Source organism: Pongo abelii, chromosome 6 (assembly GCF_028885655.2).
Source record: "Pongo abelii isolate AG06213 chromosome 6, NHGRI_mPonAbe1-v2.0_pri, whole genome shotgun sequence".
Taxonomy (NCBI): Eukaryota; Metazoa; Chordata; class Mammalia; order Primates; family Hominidae; genus Pongo; species Pongo abelii.
In genome coordinates this window covers 53,320,670-53,339,738 of record NC_071991.2, presented here as the reverse complement: position 1 = coordinate 53,339,738, position 19,069 = coordinate 53,320,670, and the positions used below count along the sequence as shown (strand labels likewise).

Genomic DNA, 19,069 nt, shown 5'->3' with positions numbered 1-19,069 from the left:
ATGTAATTTTTTAGCTAGACACATGGCTGTCTCTAAAGTATTCTCGTTAACAAAAATAAAGGAGAGAAAGATTGTGAGTAGTCAACTAGCAGCCTCTGCTACGCTGATTTTGGGAAGGGGTCCAAGCCTGTGGGTCTGATAGAGATGGCTTTAGGGCCCAACAATCATTAATATTACTCAAAGTCAAATGGTTAGTGGCCCTGGAGTTCTGGGTCATGGATTTCAAAGCATGATCCCACCCAGGATGCAAAACAAAGGGGATAGCTGGTAAGAACTCATCAAGTCATCAGAGTGCCGGCAAATGGACTGGGCTTAGAGGTGCCAAAGGTAAATAGCTTTAGTTAAAGCCATGAAAACAGATTGTGTTCAGCAACTACTGACAGCAGGGGAAAGAGCTGAGCTCCACTCCAATTTGTGCAGAGGTGATTTGTGCATTCTAAAGAGAGAATAAGGGAGGGTGGAGAGTAGGGGCTCAGTAGAGTCAGGAAAGTGAAAAATCACAGAGAATTGGTCCATGTCAATGCCACTAGACCAGCTGTGTTTGTGAGCCAGCAGTAACTGAAGTTAGGATTCTGCCCTCCCAGAGACTGGGGACAGAGGCCCAAACCTTCCAGATGATTACATTTCAAAGGAATGGCTCTCAGGTCCTTGAGAGAGACACTTGCGAGTTGTAAGAAATACATATTTACAATTAATTATAATCAACATTTAATAAAAACTCTCAGAAAGGGCCTATGTCAGGTGTTGGCGAAAGCAAACAGTGAATTTTCCTGGCAGCCTTCAGATTTCTCAGTCAGGCTTTTTAATGGGGGATGGGGAGGTTAAGGTCATCCCAGGGACACAGCCTCGTGCTGCTGGGAGGCAGACTGGAGGGTGGTCAAGTCTGTTAGTGGAGAGTTCCGAAGTTCTCAGGAGCTGCAGGAATGTATTTAAATTAGAAAACCAAGGCAAAGGCACAGCCTGAGAGAGAAAGTAAGATTTAAAGGATGACTACATCAGGAGCAATGGGAAGGATTAAAAGCGTAGACGAAGTTCAATTCTAGATTCCAACTCCTGGAGATGACAGGATGCCTAACATTTGCCTGCCTTCCTCAGGGTGGGCGTGTTAGGTGGATGAAGCTGATCCTGCAGATTCCAACCTCCAGGACTGTGACTAAGCAGGACTAAGACTAATAAACATTATTCTAAGCAGATTTTCTTTAATCAAACACATACCAGCTGAACAGATGTGTTCAATGTTATTGATACTCAGAGTGAGGCAGTACCCAGCAACAAAGTTAAACAAGATTAAACAGACTCAACTTCTCACAAACCCTTACTCTGGCCCTTCCCCTCCTCTCTTCTACCTACATCCTTGCATCCCTACGTCACCTAGGCCTCCAGACTGCCTTCCAGCCTCTGGGACATAATGATTGTCACCCAGAGGTCACCCAACAACAGCTGCCCTTCTGTCGCAGATGAGCACTGTCACTAGTTGTTTTGTGAACCCAAATATTGGGCTCTTCCTATTCCCTCCCCCTTATATTAGCAGTAGGGCCTGTTTGCGAAAAAAGTGAGCCCAAATGGGAAGACAGGCTCCACCATGGTGAGCTCTTGCAGAGGATCAGAGAGGACTTTCTTCTCAGTTCTTTCTCATTGTTCTCAGTGCACAGTCCATGAGATGGAAGCCATGAAGACGATATGCCAGAGTTTCCGGGAGTATTTAGAAGAAATTGAACAGCACCTTATGGGACAGCAGGCCCTCTTTTCCAGGGACATGTCAGAGGAGGAAAGGTAATTACCTAAGGGAGCCATAAAAGTAAGTACCAGCCCACACACCTGGAGCAAGGAAGATAATCAGGGCAGGACAGATGAGCACCCTGGAGCAGAGCTAATGAGAAACCGGCCAGCTTTTCCTTTGCTTTCTTGGTCTTGTTCTTGCTTTCTCAGTGGGAGTCTGTGAGAGACATTTGCTAGATAGCAATACTTATTCTTGGAGAAGGTCAAAAGGCAGGCAGTCAGGGGCATTGCCAGCAGGATGTCTTTAATCAATAGGATGGGGCTCGTGCAAATGCAAATGTGAGAGTTAAGAGAGTTTCGAAAATCTGCATTGGGGCTGGGGATGGAAATCAGATTTAACTGTAAAGGGAGGGGCATACGGGTTCTTCTTGGGGAAATAGAAGTGTTTTAAAACAATAGTGGTGGTGATTACACAATTTGGGAAATTTATTAAAAATTATTAAATTGTGCTCTTAAAATAGGGGAACTATATTATACTGCAATAAAGTTTTTTTTTTTAAGAAGACAACCTTAGTAATGTCTGCAACTGACACCAATAAAGATGACATTCTCTTTTAAGAAATTGCAAAGGAAGAACCTATATTATGAGGTGACAATGGAAGATTGCACCTGGGAAGGATTGTTAAATTTGGTTGTTTTCTATTATTTACTTTCAGGGAGGAGGCTGAGCAACTGCAAACGTTACGTGAGGCCCTGAGGCAGCAGGTGGCAGAATTGGAATTTCAGTTAGGAGACCGGGCTCAGCAAATCAGAGAAGGGATTTTACTGGTATGGGTGATGGGGTGTGGAGTTTGACTATATCCAGCCTACCACAGGAGAGGCGCATTAAATGAGAAACCCGATTGTGCAATCATTTCAGAATCTAGGTTTACATGCCAACACCTTCATTTTAAGTATACAGAGAAGTACTTTGGTTTGCGCAAGGGTACACAGCCAGCTGATGGTGATTCTGCTTCAGAATTCAGTTCACCTGTCATACCAATCTTCCCCCTGCCCTGTACATCATAGAGAAGTCGTATTAGCCCATTTTCCAGATAAGAATAAGAATCACAGGCACAGTGAAGCTCATCTTTGGAGCCAATATAAGCTAAGTCACTATCCGAATCTGCTGCTGGCTCAAAGAGCCCATTCTAGAGAACTGACCACCTCATAATGCCTAGCTCACAAGTTTGAGTAAGCTGTTTGGTGCCAATGTGATGTGCTGTTTACTCTTTTTCCTCTTGTTTTCCTTTTAGCAGCTGGAGGTTCTCACAGTAGAGCCACCTGAACACTATTCAAATCTGCGTCAATATAACTGGATAGAAGAAAGCAATGGCCAGACTTCATGTTCTAAAATCCACCCAGGCATGGCCCCAAGGACTGTCTTTCCTCCCAATGATGGCCAGCAAGCTCCCTGTTCAGGTGGGACCCAGTTGGCTGTCTTCACTCCACCCACCTTGGAGAACAGCACCAGGATGTCTCCTTCGTCATCAACTTGGGCAAAGTTAGGTCCAACCCCTTTGTCAAATTGTCCTGTTGGAGAAAAGGATACAGATGTCTTCCTCTAGATCAGAGCAGGTTTGTTAAACTTCATATAAAATGTAAAGGCCCAGAACAGATGTAGCAAGGAAATTTCAATTTTCCCCAAGGAGAAGGGTCTGCCAACCCATTGTCAGCTATATCTCTCATATTCTACCCTATGGTTAAACCCAAGAGGAGTTTAGAATTCTCTAATACTCATTCAATATAGAATAACTGAGCACCTAGTATGTGCCTGGCACAGAGTATGCAACAGTGACTAAATAGTATACGGTCTCTGCCCTGCTAGAACTTACAGTGTAGTGGGGGAGATAGAATTGCAAACAAAAAGTATCTGAGACAGACCTCAGTCAATATAGAAGTTTATTTTGCCAAGGTTAAGGATACACACCCAGAAGACAGGTCGGTGCCTTTCTCCAAAGATGATTTTGAGGCCTTCAACATTTAGTGGGGAAAGAGTAGCTAATGGGGAAAGAGGAAGACATTTTTAAAAGGTGTGGGTACATAAGAGGCAAACAGTTGCATTCTTTTGAGTCTGATCAGCTTTTCTCTATGCGAGAGGGGGTAGAGGAACAGTCACTTATGCATTCATCTAGCTCAGTGGATCTGTACTTTTATGGAAGGTAAAATAAACATAGGGCAGAGGAAGCAATCAGATATGCATTTGTCTCAGGGGAGCAGAGGGATGGCTTTGAGTTCTGTTCTTTGTCCTGTACCTATTAAGAGAAGCTATCAATATACTTTGTCAGGATAAAATTCAACCGAACTGTTTTAGACTAAAGATTTTAGGGTCCACAGGGAATTTCCCAGTGGGCAAATTGTGAGGGAGGTATGTAGCTTTTAAAAAAATCTTTGTAGCTATCTCATTTAGAAATAAAATGGGAGGCAGATTGCCTGATGCAGCTCCTAACTTGACTTTTCCCTTTTACTTCATAATTTTGGGGTCCTGAGGTTTATTTTCCTTTCACAGAATATAAATAAACATGTACATACATTTATTATTAAAAACTCTGAAGGAAATAACAGGTTTTATGAAAGAGAATACAGAAGGGAGTCCGATTTAGATTAATGTTCAGACAGCCCTGGTTGAGGAAGTAACAACAGAAGAGGGAAGGAGGATCCAGGCCTCAGAGTTACCAGACTGTCCAGTCAGGCAGCCAGTGGGAGTACTGATGAAACACCTACTGTGTGCAGGCTACTATTCTAGTGCTGGAGACAGCCGTAAATAAGACAGATGGACTTTCTACTCAGAAAGAGTTGGATGAAGGGTAAGACAAAAAAAAAAAAAAAAAAAACCAACAAGCAAATAATTACAATCCTGAAAAGAGCCTCAGAAGACAGTGTGATAATGTTGCAAAGGGAGATGTGGAGTGAAACTGTACTACATTCATCAGGGTGCTTATTGAAGGCCTTGCTAAAGGGGAGGCTATTTGGGTAAGACTTGAAAGGTGAGGAAGTGGAAGCCAAGTGCAATTTTGCAAAAGAACATTCAAAGCAGAAGGAATGGAAAGTTAACAGGCCCCCAGAAGTAGAGATAGCCAGTGCTGCTGAGTGTGGTGGCACATGGAGATGGAGAGAGGAGAAGGCTGAGAGGGGATCGGCCAGACTATAGGCCATGACCAAGTCTTTGCATCTGAATCCTTTTTCCAAGGGTAATGGAAAGCCACTGTGGGTTTTAAGCAGGGTTGTCATATAATCTGATTTACATTTTGAAGTCATGCTGGCTGCTTTATGGAGAAAACGCCCCTGGGGGTCTACAGTGAGGCAGACTGCCCAGCTAGGAGGCTGTTGCTGTCATCCCCAAGGTGAGAAGCAAATGTCGTCAAGTTGCTTCTATCCAGCCTTGGAGGCTTGTGAGGCTCCCACCCCAGTGGAAATGCAGGGAATGGCACACAAAGGCCAGAGGCACTGGGTCTCTAAGGAATGGGGAATAGATGCAGAATGGAATAGGAAAAACTGCTTGGAAAAGTAATGCCATGAGGGAAGTTTATAATTTGTATGAAAAGATGGTCAAAGGAGAGGTCGCTTCTTAGCAAGTAACCTCAGAAACTAATTCTATTGAAACCACCCACTACTCAAAACCATCTCACATCCTACTTGCACTCTTCCCCTTCCCTGCTTTTTGGAAAGCCTTTGACTCAGTGGGGCCTTCCTACCCTTGGGACCGCCACACTATTTTTCCCATGGACTTACATTCTCAGAGTGTGGACATCCCCATTCTGTCATGAATTCTCTTTTCTTTCTCCATTCCTCAGTCCTCAGTATACACACACACTCTCCAAGCAGCTATGACCCTGATTCCCAGCTCTCTCCAGTATCCCAGCCCAGCATTTTTTACTGTCCATAAGACATTTTGACCTGGAAGACTTGGCTGTATGTCTCACTCTTGGCTAAAGCTGACCTGGTCATTGCGCCAACTCAGTTCATCTTCCTGATCCTCTCCATCAGTGGCACAGCCTTTCTCCTTGCTGCAGGCTCAGTGCCACAGTGTGCATGGTCTCCTGCCCCTCTACCCTGCCCCCTCAGTCATTCAATGACCACACCAATTCTGAGTCTACTGCCACAAAATACCTCCCAGAAGTTTCCTCAGAACCAATTACCTGGTGACAGTGCAACATAGGTGCTTCCTAACTGCCTCCAGCCACCTCCTCTCCAAACTGCACTGGCCTCTGCCAGGTTGGGCTCCCTCAGCCACCATGTGGGTCATATTTCCTGGATCTACAGTGAATACCCAGAAAGTATTTTTAGAATATCCCAGAGAATGAGAGAGAAATCACAGGATCATACTTCCCAGAGCAGCCTTCCACCAGAAATAAAAGTCCAGGCCCTGGAGTTACTATGTGCCTCTCCTCGCCTCCCACTGCATCATCCCTTCTTGCCACATCCCCATCCTGGCTCCTATATCATGGCTCAGCTCCCAGCCAAATTGACTCCTGATGCATTGCATTTGTGCCTCCAAATCGTTTCCCTTGCTAAACTCCTAAGCTTTTTACTCTTTACCCAGGTTAGGCTTTTGACCTCTCCTTCTCCATGTAGACGCTGAGCTCTCCTGCAGTTTCTTCCTTGTTCCTTCCCTGTAACGCCTACGGAATGAAGAGGAACACCTGGCTCTAGGATGTCCCTCACCTGGCAGCCATCTGCTTTACCAGTCTCATTTCCTGCTCTGCCCTCAGATGAATCTCCAATTCTATTCCCCTAAACCACCTTGTGTGTTCCTGCTCCCTCTCCTTTGCTGAAACAAATGAAGCATCTCACCAGTAAGTCCTAGGGCAGACCCCATCTCCTGCACAGGCTTTCCTTGATGATCTGTGGCGGAAGTGATCCTTATTTTTTGAAACTCCTATATCACTTTGCTTTTTTGTTAAAACACTGAAAACCTCCTGTCTTGTGTTACCATTATCTGTGTAGGTCATATCTTCTCCAGTAAACTTAAAGCTACTTGAAGACTGTGTAGTACCTACTATGCTGTGTTTAAGAGAGACTATCTGGAGGAAAGTACAGACTCCTCTCTTTATCATGTGTGACCTCGGGCACTTGCTCTCTTTACCCTAGTTTATTCCTCTGTAAAATAGGGAGAAGAAAAACAACATAGAGCTGTTGGACAGAATAAATACCGTGAATCCCGTGCAGTGTTTAATCCAATGTCCATCAAGTAGTAAGTGCTTAATGCATGTTGGCTATTATTACAAGTGCACATACCAAGAACTCAATAAATGCTAACTGTAATTACTGTCTTCCTTCTGTTGAAAAGAACTGTTAGCAAAGTACTTTATGCACAAAGAATATTACCTACTGCTTGATGAATGAATGAGATGAGGATAAATTATCAGTCTCAGGAGACAATGAAGAGAATGAACTGACTACGGTAGAAGCATGGTTATAGGCTGTAGAAGGAACTGAGTTTAGATTGTAAAAAGGGACTTATTTGTGGAGGGTTTTGACAGTCAGAAAGATGACTTCATGTGTGATGGAGGAGAGAAAAGACCATTTATTATTTTCTGATGAAAAGTAGCTAATGGAATCCCCAAAGGTCTCCAAACATTTAATGGTTTACTCTCCTAATTCTCCAAAAAAGAGCATAGAAGGGAAACCAAAATGTAGAGAGGCTGCTGTATCCCACCCAGGACCTTTGCTGTCTTCAGTGCATGATGAACAGTGTTTGCTGATGCTGCCTTCAAATACCACCCCCGATTCTCAGGCCTTTAGGCTCAGACTTATACCACTGGCTTTCCTGGTTTGTGTAATAAATGTGTGTGTATACACACACACTATATATATATTATATATATACACACATATAAATATGTGTGTGTATATATATCTATGTGCAGGCACATACATGCACACACACTCAAAAAACCTACTGGTTCCGTTTCCCTGGAAAACTCTGACTAATACAGTAAGGAAGAGCTAAGATATGGTGAGACTGTCCTACAAAAATACATACTGAGTCCTGCAGTTTATTATTTATAAGAAGCAACTGAGCTCTGGGGTTAAATTCAGGATTTGGGGCTTAAATCCAACTCCACTACTTATTATTTGTCTTGGACAAACTATGTAACCTCCCTAAGCCTCAGTGTCATCATCTGTAATTTAACGGAGTTAATGCATACAGAGCCCTTTACAGCAAGACTGGAACATGGTTAGTGCTTAGCAAATGGTAGTACTATGATGGTTAGGATGGTGATGATAGTAACAAGAGTAGTAACAATTTATTGAGTGTCTACCTACAGGCAAGGGACAGGGCTAAGTGCCTTATTTGCATTATCACTTATCTTCACAACAATCCTGAAAAGTGGGAATCTACACACACATACACTCACACACACATACACGCACACTGGTTCAAAAAGACTGTAAGTTGTCTAAGCTCTGGCAACCATTAAGGGATTGAGTTGACTCTCTGATTTCCTGATTTGTTAAATTAATGGTTTGTCATGGCTCTGCCAAGCTTTGGGGATTATGTGGTGCCTAACGCTAGGCCCAAGTCAACCAGAGGAGTCCTGCTTCTGTCTGCATTATATATTGAACATTAGCAGAAATTTATTTTTTAAAAAAACAAAGATGTCATTGCTATAGAAAAATTTGAAAAACATTGCACTGTGCTAATTGCATCTGACACTTGTAGTCAGGTATCAGTTCTGAGTCGCTTTCACGCAAGGAGATGAGTTCCACCACATAGGAATCCTTTTAAACCACCATCCTAGCAACTCTTAGCTTAATACCACTTGCCCACTGCCAAGAATAATGGCAAGAGCCCTTTTGCAGTTCCTGAATGATTATCTGTGTAATCTTACTATTCCATTATCAAGTCCCAAGATCCTGTATTCCTTTTTTTTTTTTTTGGTTTTATGCATTGATCATATTCAACATGACTATAGTCAGGAAAATCCAGATCACATATTTGAAAATAAATGGTATAATTGTACTAAATATTTGCAGAAAGTTAGCATAGCAAACCTTTTAATTATGAGACCAAACTCAAGTTTAGAGTCATCTCATTTAAATGAAAATGAAAAAGAAGAAAAAGTAAAATCAGAGTACATGATTATTTTCAAATTTAGAAATCAGCCAAGGAAAAATGTGGCCTCTTCTACATTAAAGCACAGGGTCCTACCCTGTATTAATTTCATTCCATCCAGATTCCATTTTAGTATTCAAAGCCAAAAGCTTTGAATAGGTAAGATCAATTTGAGAAACAATACTTGGAAACTCAAGTCACATCTTTTCCTTGATTTCGTTATGCATGAATGAAGACCCAAGTTGCATCATGGAGACAAAAACATGAAACCTTGAGGGTTGCTCTGAACCACAGTGTATGCATAGGCCATGTAGATTTTGTAAGGATATTCGTTTTTTAGCCCACAGAGAAACACTCGCCATAAAAATGTTGCATTAGGTTTTGTTTATTTAAAAGATATTCTCTTATAGGTGAATTATTGTCTGCAGAGCTGGATCCCTTTTTTTTTCTTCAAAAGCAAATAATTCTGCTAAAGATGAAAAAATAAAATCAAAAGACTTTCTGAAGACACAAGACTCTGGTCTGTTGTAATTGTTTTTTCTTTGTTGAGAAAACAATCAGTTTCCAGAGTGTAACACATGTCGAACAAAATAGAACATTTGTAAAGAGGTTAGAGTATCAAAGTGGTGCCCCTTGGAGAAGAAAAAGTTTTAGAGTGTTTTCATGTGGAATGGTGGGTTGCATATGTAATTTCAAATTGTAATTTAAAACAACAAATTGTTCATGATGTGCAAGAATTGTAGGTTATTAAAAGCCTTGTTAAATTGTTTTTCTTGAAAATTGAGAGAACAGGAACAGAAGCCAAAATATGGATGGCACCCTTCTCTAACCCAAACTCAGCCTCTAATTGCCTAATCTTAAAACATTGGTAGATCAGAGATTGGTATGGGATGCTTCTTCTCAGAATCTGTCCCCAATTAAGTAAAGAAAGAACCGTTCACATCAAGAATGATTTCAGATCATAAGAATCAAATTGAAGATTTTTCCTTTTTGAGTACTTTAAGAACTCAGTGCCATCCAATGCTGCTAATCCCCTCCAAAACTCAGAGCCAAACCTTATCTTATTCATTCATCAGGAAAATGAAAGAAAACATTTCCTAAATGTACCAATGCTTTCTTCATTCCCATGATCATCTAGTAATTGCTTATTTGCTCACGGCAATCTACCAGAGTCACAAGGTATCTACATTTTTCTTTTTAAAAACTGAATGTATTTGGGGATATTTTATAACTGTGTAGTTGATATGATTTAAGAAATAATGTTTCCAGTATTCTCTATCCCCGAAACCAAGTGTTTATGTATATATATATATTTTAAAGTCACTTGTTTCTACTTTGGATCATTTATATTCTTCTATGGACATGGATAGGCATTTGTCAAATGCATTGCTTTGTTAGCAACTCCTATGAATAAAATAAATAATTTACTTATATTTTGTGTTACACGCTGTGCTGAAAGCTGTTGAACCTTGTGAACTTCGCATTGTTTTGAGGAGTACATTGACACTGATACATTGGAAGGAGAGATTTCCTGCCTGGGGCAGCAGCAGCACTCTGATTCCTGCCCAGCCTCACTCTTTCCCTGTCTGTTCCACACAGCCCCAAACTCCACCAACCTCTCTGCTTCTTCTTCTGCCCCCAGTGGAGGCTTCAGGGCCAGATAGTGCAAGGGGTATACTAGGCTATTTGTTCATCACTTGGTCGCTATATGTGTAGACTTCTGTCTTTTGTTTCAGAAAACAATTCCTTACTCTCCATTTAATCTGAATAAATGTAGAGACATACATTTGCTTTCTCTGAAAACTCCTTATTAAAATAGGGGTGCTCCTTGAAACTTCAGTCTCTTTCTTGTAGTTTGATGGTCTGCTTCTGAAAAGCACTATATTACAGGAAAATTTTGTGTGGCCTTCTGCAAAACACTCAAATCATGTAGAGCTATAGCAGAAACTTCCAACTCTATTTTATTCACCTTTTTAGCTTTCATAACATCTGATAATAACAGTACCTAGCTGATATGATTTGGCTGTGTCCCCACCCAAATCTCACCTTGAATTGTAGTTCCCATAACCCCCATGTGTCATGGAGGGAACCGGTGGGAGGTAATTTAATCATGGGTGCGGTTGTCCTCATGTTGTTCTCATGATAGTGAGTTCTCATGAAATCTCACGATGGTTTTATAAAGCGCATTTCCCCCTTTTGTTTGGCACCTCTCCTTGCTGCTGCCATGTGAAGAAGGACATGTTTGCTTCGCCTTCCACCATGATTGTAAGTTTCCTGAGGCCTCTCTGGTCTTGCTGAACTGTGAGTCAATTAAACCTCTTTCCTTTATAAATTACCCAGTCTTGGCTATGTCTTTATTAGCAGCCTGAGAACGGACTAATACAGTAGCCCACTGTCACTTTTCTATAAATGCTTATTAAAATAAATTTCTAAAAACTGCTTTTCTGTCTATAAAACAATGTTTGGAGATTTCCTTTATTTATGATCAAAGGGAAATATCTAAACATATATCTATGTAAAGCTATGGTCTACTATAACATTCCCTTTATAAAGACACATAATAGAAATTTCTTTTAAATCACTACCAAGGAAGGTTAGATTGTTCTGGAGCAACTGATTTATTTATTCTGAAAATTGATTGTGTTCCTCTCCCATTTTTTTTCTGTTTATTTTTCTGTTTTGGTTTGATTAAGGAAATCCAAGACTGTTTTGCAGCCCACCTCTGGCTACTGTACATAAAAGGAGCACAAAATTTTTTGAAGAATTATTATTTCTGACTTTATCTTATTTGTCAGCCCTTATTTTTCCATTCTTCTGATATCTTTATCTTTTTCCATCATGGTGTTTTTTTATGTTCCTTTCTGTAAACCACTTCAAATCTCTTTGACAGGACATTATACATGCCAATTAATACCACATACCTATTCATTTAAATATGAAAATACATATCTAGAGAAAACTAATCAGCAGTATTACCATTAGAAAGTCAATCATGCAATATATAGTATCTATAATATACACATATATGTATGTGTATATATATGTGTACATACATATATATACACACACACATATATGACTATATATAGTGTTCCAATTACAAATAAAACACTTAGAAATAATGTTGGTGATAAAAAGAAATGTGATGAAGTTCCTGGCTGCAAGGGAATCGGATTTGTTGAACAGGGTAGAGATAAGCTCAAGAAAAGGTAATATCAATAAAAGCCACAAATATAAATTACAAATTCAGTACCACAAGAGAGGTATGATTGTCAAATAAGTCTATATCAGTCAGTTTTCCACATTCAGAATCTTGTTGATGAATACGATAGCCTGCTGCCTATTTTGAGCATCCAATAAGCCACTGTAGTTTATATATATAAAACAATGTCAATTAGAAAGTGTGTTTCTACCTAGGATGCATGATATCATTGTATCTAGGATATAATAAAGAAAATGTTAAGACATTGCAAAGCTATTGACTGCTACCTTCTGTGCTTGATTCACCTGAGAATCATTGACCCCATAGGGAAAGATAGTCTTTGAAAGAAAACTTACATAATTGGGAATATTGGGCCGGGCACGGTGGCTCACACCTGTAATCCCAGCACTTTGGGAGCCCGAGGTGGGTGGATCACCTGAGGTCAGGAGTTCGAGACCAGCCTGGGCAACATGGTGGATCCCCATCTCTACTAATAATACAAAAATTAGCCAGGCATGGTGGCACATGCCTTTAACCCCAGCTACTTGGGAGGCTGAGGTAGGAGAATCGCTTGAACCCATGAGGTGGAGGTTGCAGTGAGCCGAGATCCCACCATTGCGCTCCAGCCTGGGGCAACAAGAGTGAAACTCCGTCTCAAAAAATAATTATAATAATATTGGGAATATTGTTGTTTCTGTTAATTCTTCTAAGTAAAAGTCAGTACTCCCATCACACTTGCCATCTTTCTTCATTACTTCATTATCTCCCTCTGCCTACTCCCTTCAGTTCACATTCCCCAAGTCTCTCTCCTTGAATCTCTTCTTTTTCCATTTTTCCTGAGCAATCGCATTTGCACCTTTGATTTTCCAAGTGCAGATGGCTCACATATGCATATATCTAACTCAGACCTCTGCTCTCCATTTCAAATGGTTATGGTTATTGGAGTCATCATTTCCTTCTCTAAACCAGCTCTGTGTGACCTATGCTACCTGTATCAGGTAATACTGTCATCACTTTTACTTTTGTAGGGTGCCAATCCTTCCAGAACCGTAGAGCTGGAAAAGTGATATTGTTCAAGGGCACCCAGACATTGCCTCTGTTTATTTACCCTGGAAGGGAATATGGTCCTGCTGGTACTAATTTTAAGTAAGGACCAGAAGAACCCAATATCCACTAAAATGTCCTTAAATGAACATACAGAGATTTTAGTAAAGATTATTCTAAAGTGATGGGGTTACTCCTGAGTAGAAAAAAAGTGAAATGAAGCAAAAATCTGGCTGATTCTCAGATCTGGAAGACTCTACTCTCCACAGACAGAATCATCTCAAACTGTGTGTCCCACCAAGAATCTCAGTGCCTGGAAAAAAATCCCAGTTGGCTGTATTTGTTCCCACCTGTGTGGGCACTGCACTTTCAATAAGATTTTGGAACCTGGTCCAGTTAGGAACTCATAGTGTTTTTGTGTCTGAGTGTGCGTATGTCTGTGTTGTGTAGATGTATGTGACTCTGTGTGACTTTGTGCATGTATGTGTGCTGGATTTTGTCCTGTAAATGTGTAAATAATCTAAAATGCTAGTTGCCTTATCCAGAATTCCAAGAATTATCTTTGAATCCTTCCACAGTTGGTAAGAAAATTATATAAAACCCTCAATTCACTTCCCAGTCCTACTTCTACTGCCTTGATTCTGCCCTTTTTATCCCACAGCTAGATGATTTCCAAATTCCTCTAGGTGATTTCTTTTCTCTAATATTTATCCCTCTGATCCATATTTATACCAAAACAACCACAAATCTGGTTGTGCTGTTCTCTAATTTAAAAGTCTTCAATGAGTTCTTACTGCATGCAGGATGTAGTCTTAACTCTTCCTTGTCCTACAAAGCCCCATGATCCCACCCCTATCTGGCTTTATCCCATCCAAATTCCTCTTCAAACCCTGTATGCCACTTATAACTCCCAGTGTTGGACACTGCTGTGCCTTCTCGGTCCTCTATCCAGCTATTACCTGTCTGTGAATCCTCTTCATACTCTCTGATTCTCATGGGCTCCTTTTCCTGGCTCTGGCTAGAAAACTGTGGCTTTGGATTCCCTGCATTGTCATGAACTTCCTACAGTTGGCTCTACCTCAGGGAAAAGTGGGCAAGACAAGAGAGTCTGCAGAGCCTCTATGCTGTAGCTGCTATCCCCAATTCCACCACCACTGCTGCTGCTCTTGCCACCGCGTTTTAATGCCATTCGTTACTGGTACATGTCGGGAGTAGGACTGTGATAGGCAAAAGATTTCTGCTTTCCAGGGGCTTCTTTCCCAGTCCTCTGGCCCGAGAGAGAGTTTGTCTTGCAGCTTTTTCTATTAACACCTTTTGCACAGTTTCAAGATTCAGACTGCTCTTGAATTTATGCCAGAAAACATTGGAGGAAATAAAAAAGCAGGAACTTTTTTCCATAGCTGTTTTTCTTTGAGTTTTTTAATTCTCTCCTCCAGTTGACCTGCTATTATTTACTTTTCAGAGTTCTCAGCTTCATGTATTCTGTTCAGGACTTTTAATTGTGCTTAGTGGAAAACATAGCATGTATTTATGCCATCTTAACCAGAAATGAAATTTGCCAACCTAATAGTATTTAATATTCTCTTATTATAGTAAAAATTGCTGACACTTGCTTGCCATGTGCTAATACTGTGCTAAGTTCTTTATATGCATAATTTACATACCATATTTGGGAAATTTTCAACCATTATTTCTTCAAATATATTTCTGCATGTATTTCTTTCTCTTCTTTTTCCAGGATTACAGTAGCTCAAATAGAATAACTTCTGATATTGCCCCACAGTTCTTTGAGTCTCTGTTCATTTTCTTATCAAACTTTTTTTAGAATAACAAATATTTCTGGTATACAGGATCATCCCCATTTTAAAGATGAGGAAACAGAAGCTTACAGAGATTAAGTGATTTGCTCAGTGTCACACAACTAGAAAACCAGGTATGATCCCAGGTTGGTCTAACTCCAGAACCAAACTCTGAACCACTGTCCAGTATAACCATGGCCAGCTCTGTCATGCAGCCCAAGTTAGGCCACAGCCACAGACTGTGAGGAGGTGAGGAGTAGGCAGCAGTCTTCTCTGAAACCCATGTTTTTCTAGCTTTCAGCATTTATTAGGTCAAGTTGAAAGATGTACTTACGCACAGTGCCAGTTGAGATTTAATATTGCTTTGTGTTAGTTATTGGGCAGGTGTTTGTTTAAAGGAAGTGGAAACAGGTGTGTGGGCCCTGATTCAATTACATGATAGAGGGGGACACACTGATCCACGGCCATTTTCAAGGAGAGATGATGATTGTGCTAATTAATCATTTGTCTGTCAGAACAAAATAGAACGTAATAGAAAATGATGTTCCAGTTGCCATAAGAATGGGACACAGACTCACATGTCTGGCTCTCCCAACAACCAGATGCAACTGTTTATGATGACAACAATTAAGACGCAGTACCTGAATCCTCCTGGATTATCACGTCTGAGATGGCTTGAAGGAAAGGTACTTTATAAACTTTTGCCAACAGCACAGGACCTCATCCAACAGGAATAGCCTCTCAAAACAACCTTTCCCTTCAAAGAGATTAATTGAGTCTTTTCAGATCATGAGGATATCCCTGACAAATGGCTGGAAGGGACATTTTCCATTCTATGTCTTGGGAAACTCAATTTACCTCACCTGATCAAGACATCCATGCTCATAATGTAGTATCATAATAATATTTAACTCATTCTTTCCTTTATCCACTTGCCACTCAACAGCCAGAGTGGCCTTTTATAAACATAAATCAGGTACATTAGCCACCTACTTAAGAATCTCCAACGGCTCTTCAGTACATTTAAAATGGAATCTCCACTCCTTACCAAGATCTGCAAAGTGCTACATGACCTGACCTTGCATAGCTCTCTGACCTAATTTCATACCATTTCCTTCCTCCTTCCTCTCTCACTATTTTGCAACATCATGACTTCATGGGTCTTCTTGCTATTTTCTGAATGCATTAAAGCTCATTCTCATGCCAGGGGCTTTTCCCTCTTTGCATTCACTTTTCTACTTTTCCCAGATATTCACATTGCTGGTATCTTCTCATTCAGATCTCTGTTCAAATGTCACCTCTTCAAAAATACTTCATTGACAATTATATCCAAAACGAGGCTCTTCCTACACACATCTCTGCACAGTCTGTATCCATTGACCCTATTTTGTTTCTTTCATAGCATGTATTATTTGTATTTTTATTTATTAGCTGTCTCTCCTACTGAAATGTAAGCCTTATGGAAGAGAAACTTGTCTCTCTTCTTTCCACATTTTATCCCCAGGCCTAAAGCACTTCCTGGTACATAGTAAGTTCACAAAAGATTTCATGAGATAATTAATATTAATCAATCAATATATTAACACTAATAAGCAATCTCTATGCACAAACAAGGCAGTTTAATCCAACAAGGAATTTTTAGTTTGGGGAGGAAAACTATGTCCTCTTCTGCTAGTACTTCCTGTACTTTGCCAAAATTAGTTTGATCTCTCCTGTTGCAAACTGGACTTCTGGGCATCCAGTCATACTTCTTCTACCCTTTTGGCGAATAGCTCAGATAGGGGCAAGTTCTCAGGGGAAGGCCCTCAGGGAAACTTCTGAAAGGAACAAACTCCCACTCAGGAAGCTCTTTCCTTTGATGTATATAGATAATATATACTTTGAATTCCAGGGGTTTGAACCTTAGGAAAAGTTGATGTTGATTAATAGTTTACCTCTGTGCAGGGCTCAGGCAAATTGGAGCAGGCCCAGATAAGATTCCTTCCCTGCCACCTGCACTATTGTTTCTGGTAGAAAAACCTAAAGATTAGGGAGAAACCACTTTAGCTGGGTGCCCCGTTTTTGTTGTTAGAAACTTCTTTGTCCTAAGACCAGGGAGCTGCTTTATAAATTCACATCAGGGTCATCTGATGCTTCAGTGGAAAGTACACTTGCTTGACGTGCTATTGGTTAGAGCCAAGAGATTTAACAACTCTGTAAAGTTGGATGTTAGCTTGTAGAAACCTGATAAAATACAAATGACTTTTCATCTAATCACAAATGCAAATAGTATTAACCCAATGAAAAAAACTGAAAAAGTTAAGGTATACTTTATTGGCCTATGAGAAATTAACTGGTCTTTTGTAAAGTAGCAATTTTACCAAACATTTGTCTTTCACTCAACATATAAGCAAACCTTTCTCATACCGTCCTTTAAATTAGATTTATTATCTTGCTAGTTCCCTCATTAATGAGTTTAGTAACATTTGGACAATTATTATGTATTTAAATGAAGTTATTTTCTAAAATCATTTTGAAAATTATACATTTTACACAATTAACTTAAAACTGTAATTTGTATGAATAGGTTTGATTATACTACAAGGAAAATAAATTTGGCATGTAAATCTGCTTGGTTTCTTAGGAAGGAAATTAGTTGCTTTTTAAAGTCAGGTTATTGAGGTATAAGTCACATACAGTAAATTCATCCTTTATGGTGTAGAGTTCTATGAATTTTGACAAATACATTTAGTCATATACCATCACCACAAAGCAAGATATAGAATATTTCTATCACCCCAAATGTCCCCTTATGCCCATTTTTGTTGTCAATACTCAGTTTTAAATCCAGCCCCCCATTTTTTTTTGTCCTGTATATTTTGAATACAAGTTCTTTACCAGATACGTTGTTTACCAAATATTTTCTCCAAGCATATAGACTGTCATTTAACAGTGTCTTTCATAGAGAAACTGTCATGACAAAAGTCCAGCAGTGGGTTGTAAGGGGCTCTAGGCATAAGAGCTAGGGTTGGAGTAGGTGCTGTTCATTGAAACAACAGAAAAGGAAAGACCCCTGTTCTATTAGGGATAGGAGACATGAAGTCGGGAAGAGCATCTGGGCTAAGCATTAGGGACATGGATACTGGGCAGGGGTCTCAGGTGGAAGCTAGTTACAGGAGTAAGCTGAGGTAACAGAAGATGCGGGCACAAGGGTGGTCATACTAGAAGCAGATGGTGACTGATGTCTGGCTGACCTACTGGCCTATAGCTTTTGGAATACCCCTTTCTTGTGACTGACTAGGTTCAGGCCCAGAATCTGGGGTGACAGTGGATCCTTGGAAAGGAGTCTTTAACCCCAGCTTAAAAAAATTAGGAGGACTCCGCCCTGTGGAATTCCACAGACTATCAAAGGTAGAGTCATTATCCTGTGTGACTGTGCATTTCAAGGAACTTCTCCTAAACTTGCTTTGATAATTATACGTTGCTTTGCTAATTTGGATGAAGAACAACATAGTCAGAATGTAGTTTAAATATAGTGAAACCATATTTACTGGTTTATTCACTAAATAGCTATTGACGCATATGCTATGCTGGGCACCGTTGTAGGGGTCGGGTCACAACAGGCAAAACAAGAGAGAGAGGCCTTGCTTTCGTACGGTTCACGTTCTAGTGATGGAGGGCAGAGTATGACTAGACAAGTAAACAAATATGAAAAAAAAAGAAATTTCAAATAATGGTGAAGTACTTTTATATAATCAATAGACAATAGGATCACGATGGCAGGGGTCATATTGTACTGGCTCATCGAGGTAGGATGGCTCTATCATTGGGGCTGTAAGCTGAAACATGACAGAGGCAGGTCTCAATCAATAGAGGTTTGTTTAGCTGAGGTGGAGGATGAATCTGGGAAAAAAATATTCAAGCCACAGGAGGATCTGTGACCAGTACTTTTTCCAAAGTGGATTTGGGGAACTTCAGTATTCAAAGGGCAAGCAGGAGGGGAAAATAAAAAGAGAGGGAGGATAGGCAATGGGGAAGACGGTTACTTTCTTGTGAGGCTCTGATTAGCCTCAGTAAATCTGCATTTTTACATGTGAAAAGAGGGACTAGAGAAAAACTGGACTATGTATTATCCCTGCTCAGTAAATCTACATTTTACATGAGATAAACATGTGAAAAGAGGGAATAGAGGAAATTAGGCTTTTGTGTGACTTTATTATAAGTCCA

General features: G+C 40.3%; 1 protein-coding gene across 2 annotated transcripts in view; it reads left to right on the top strand.

Annotated features, from left to right (window-relative positions):
* Positions 1-7,506, top strand: part of ITPRID1 (ITPR interacting domain containing 1) — a 125,670-nt gene extending 118,164 nt beyond the window's left edge. For both annotated transcript variants that reach the window (XM_024250072.3, XM_054559340.2), the window contains exons 12-14: positions 1,646-1,773; positions 2,436-2,547; positions 3,015-7,506. In XM_024250072.3, coding sequence (XP_024105840.2) covers positions 1,646-1,773; positions 2,436-2,547; positions 3,015-3,326 — 552 coding nt within the window. In that variant the 3' untranslated portion in view covers positions 3,327-7,506. The remainder of the gene's footprint in view (positions 1-1,645; positions 1,774-2,435; positions 2,548-3,014) is intronic.
* Positions 7,507-19,069: the final 11,563 nt, after the last annotated feature.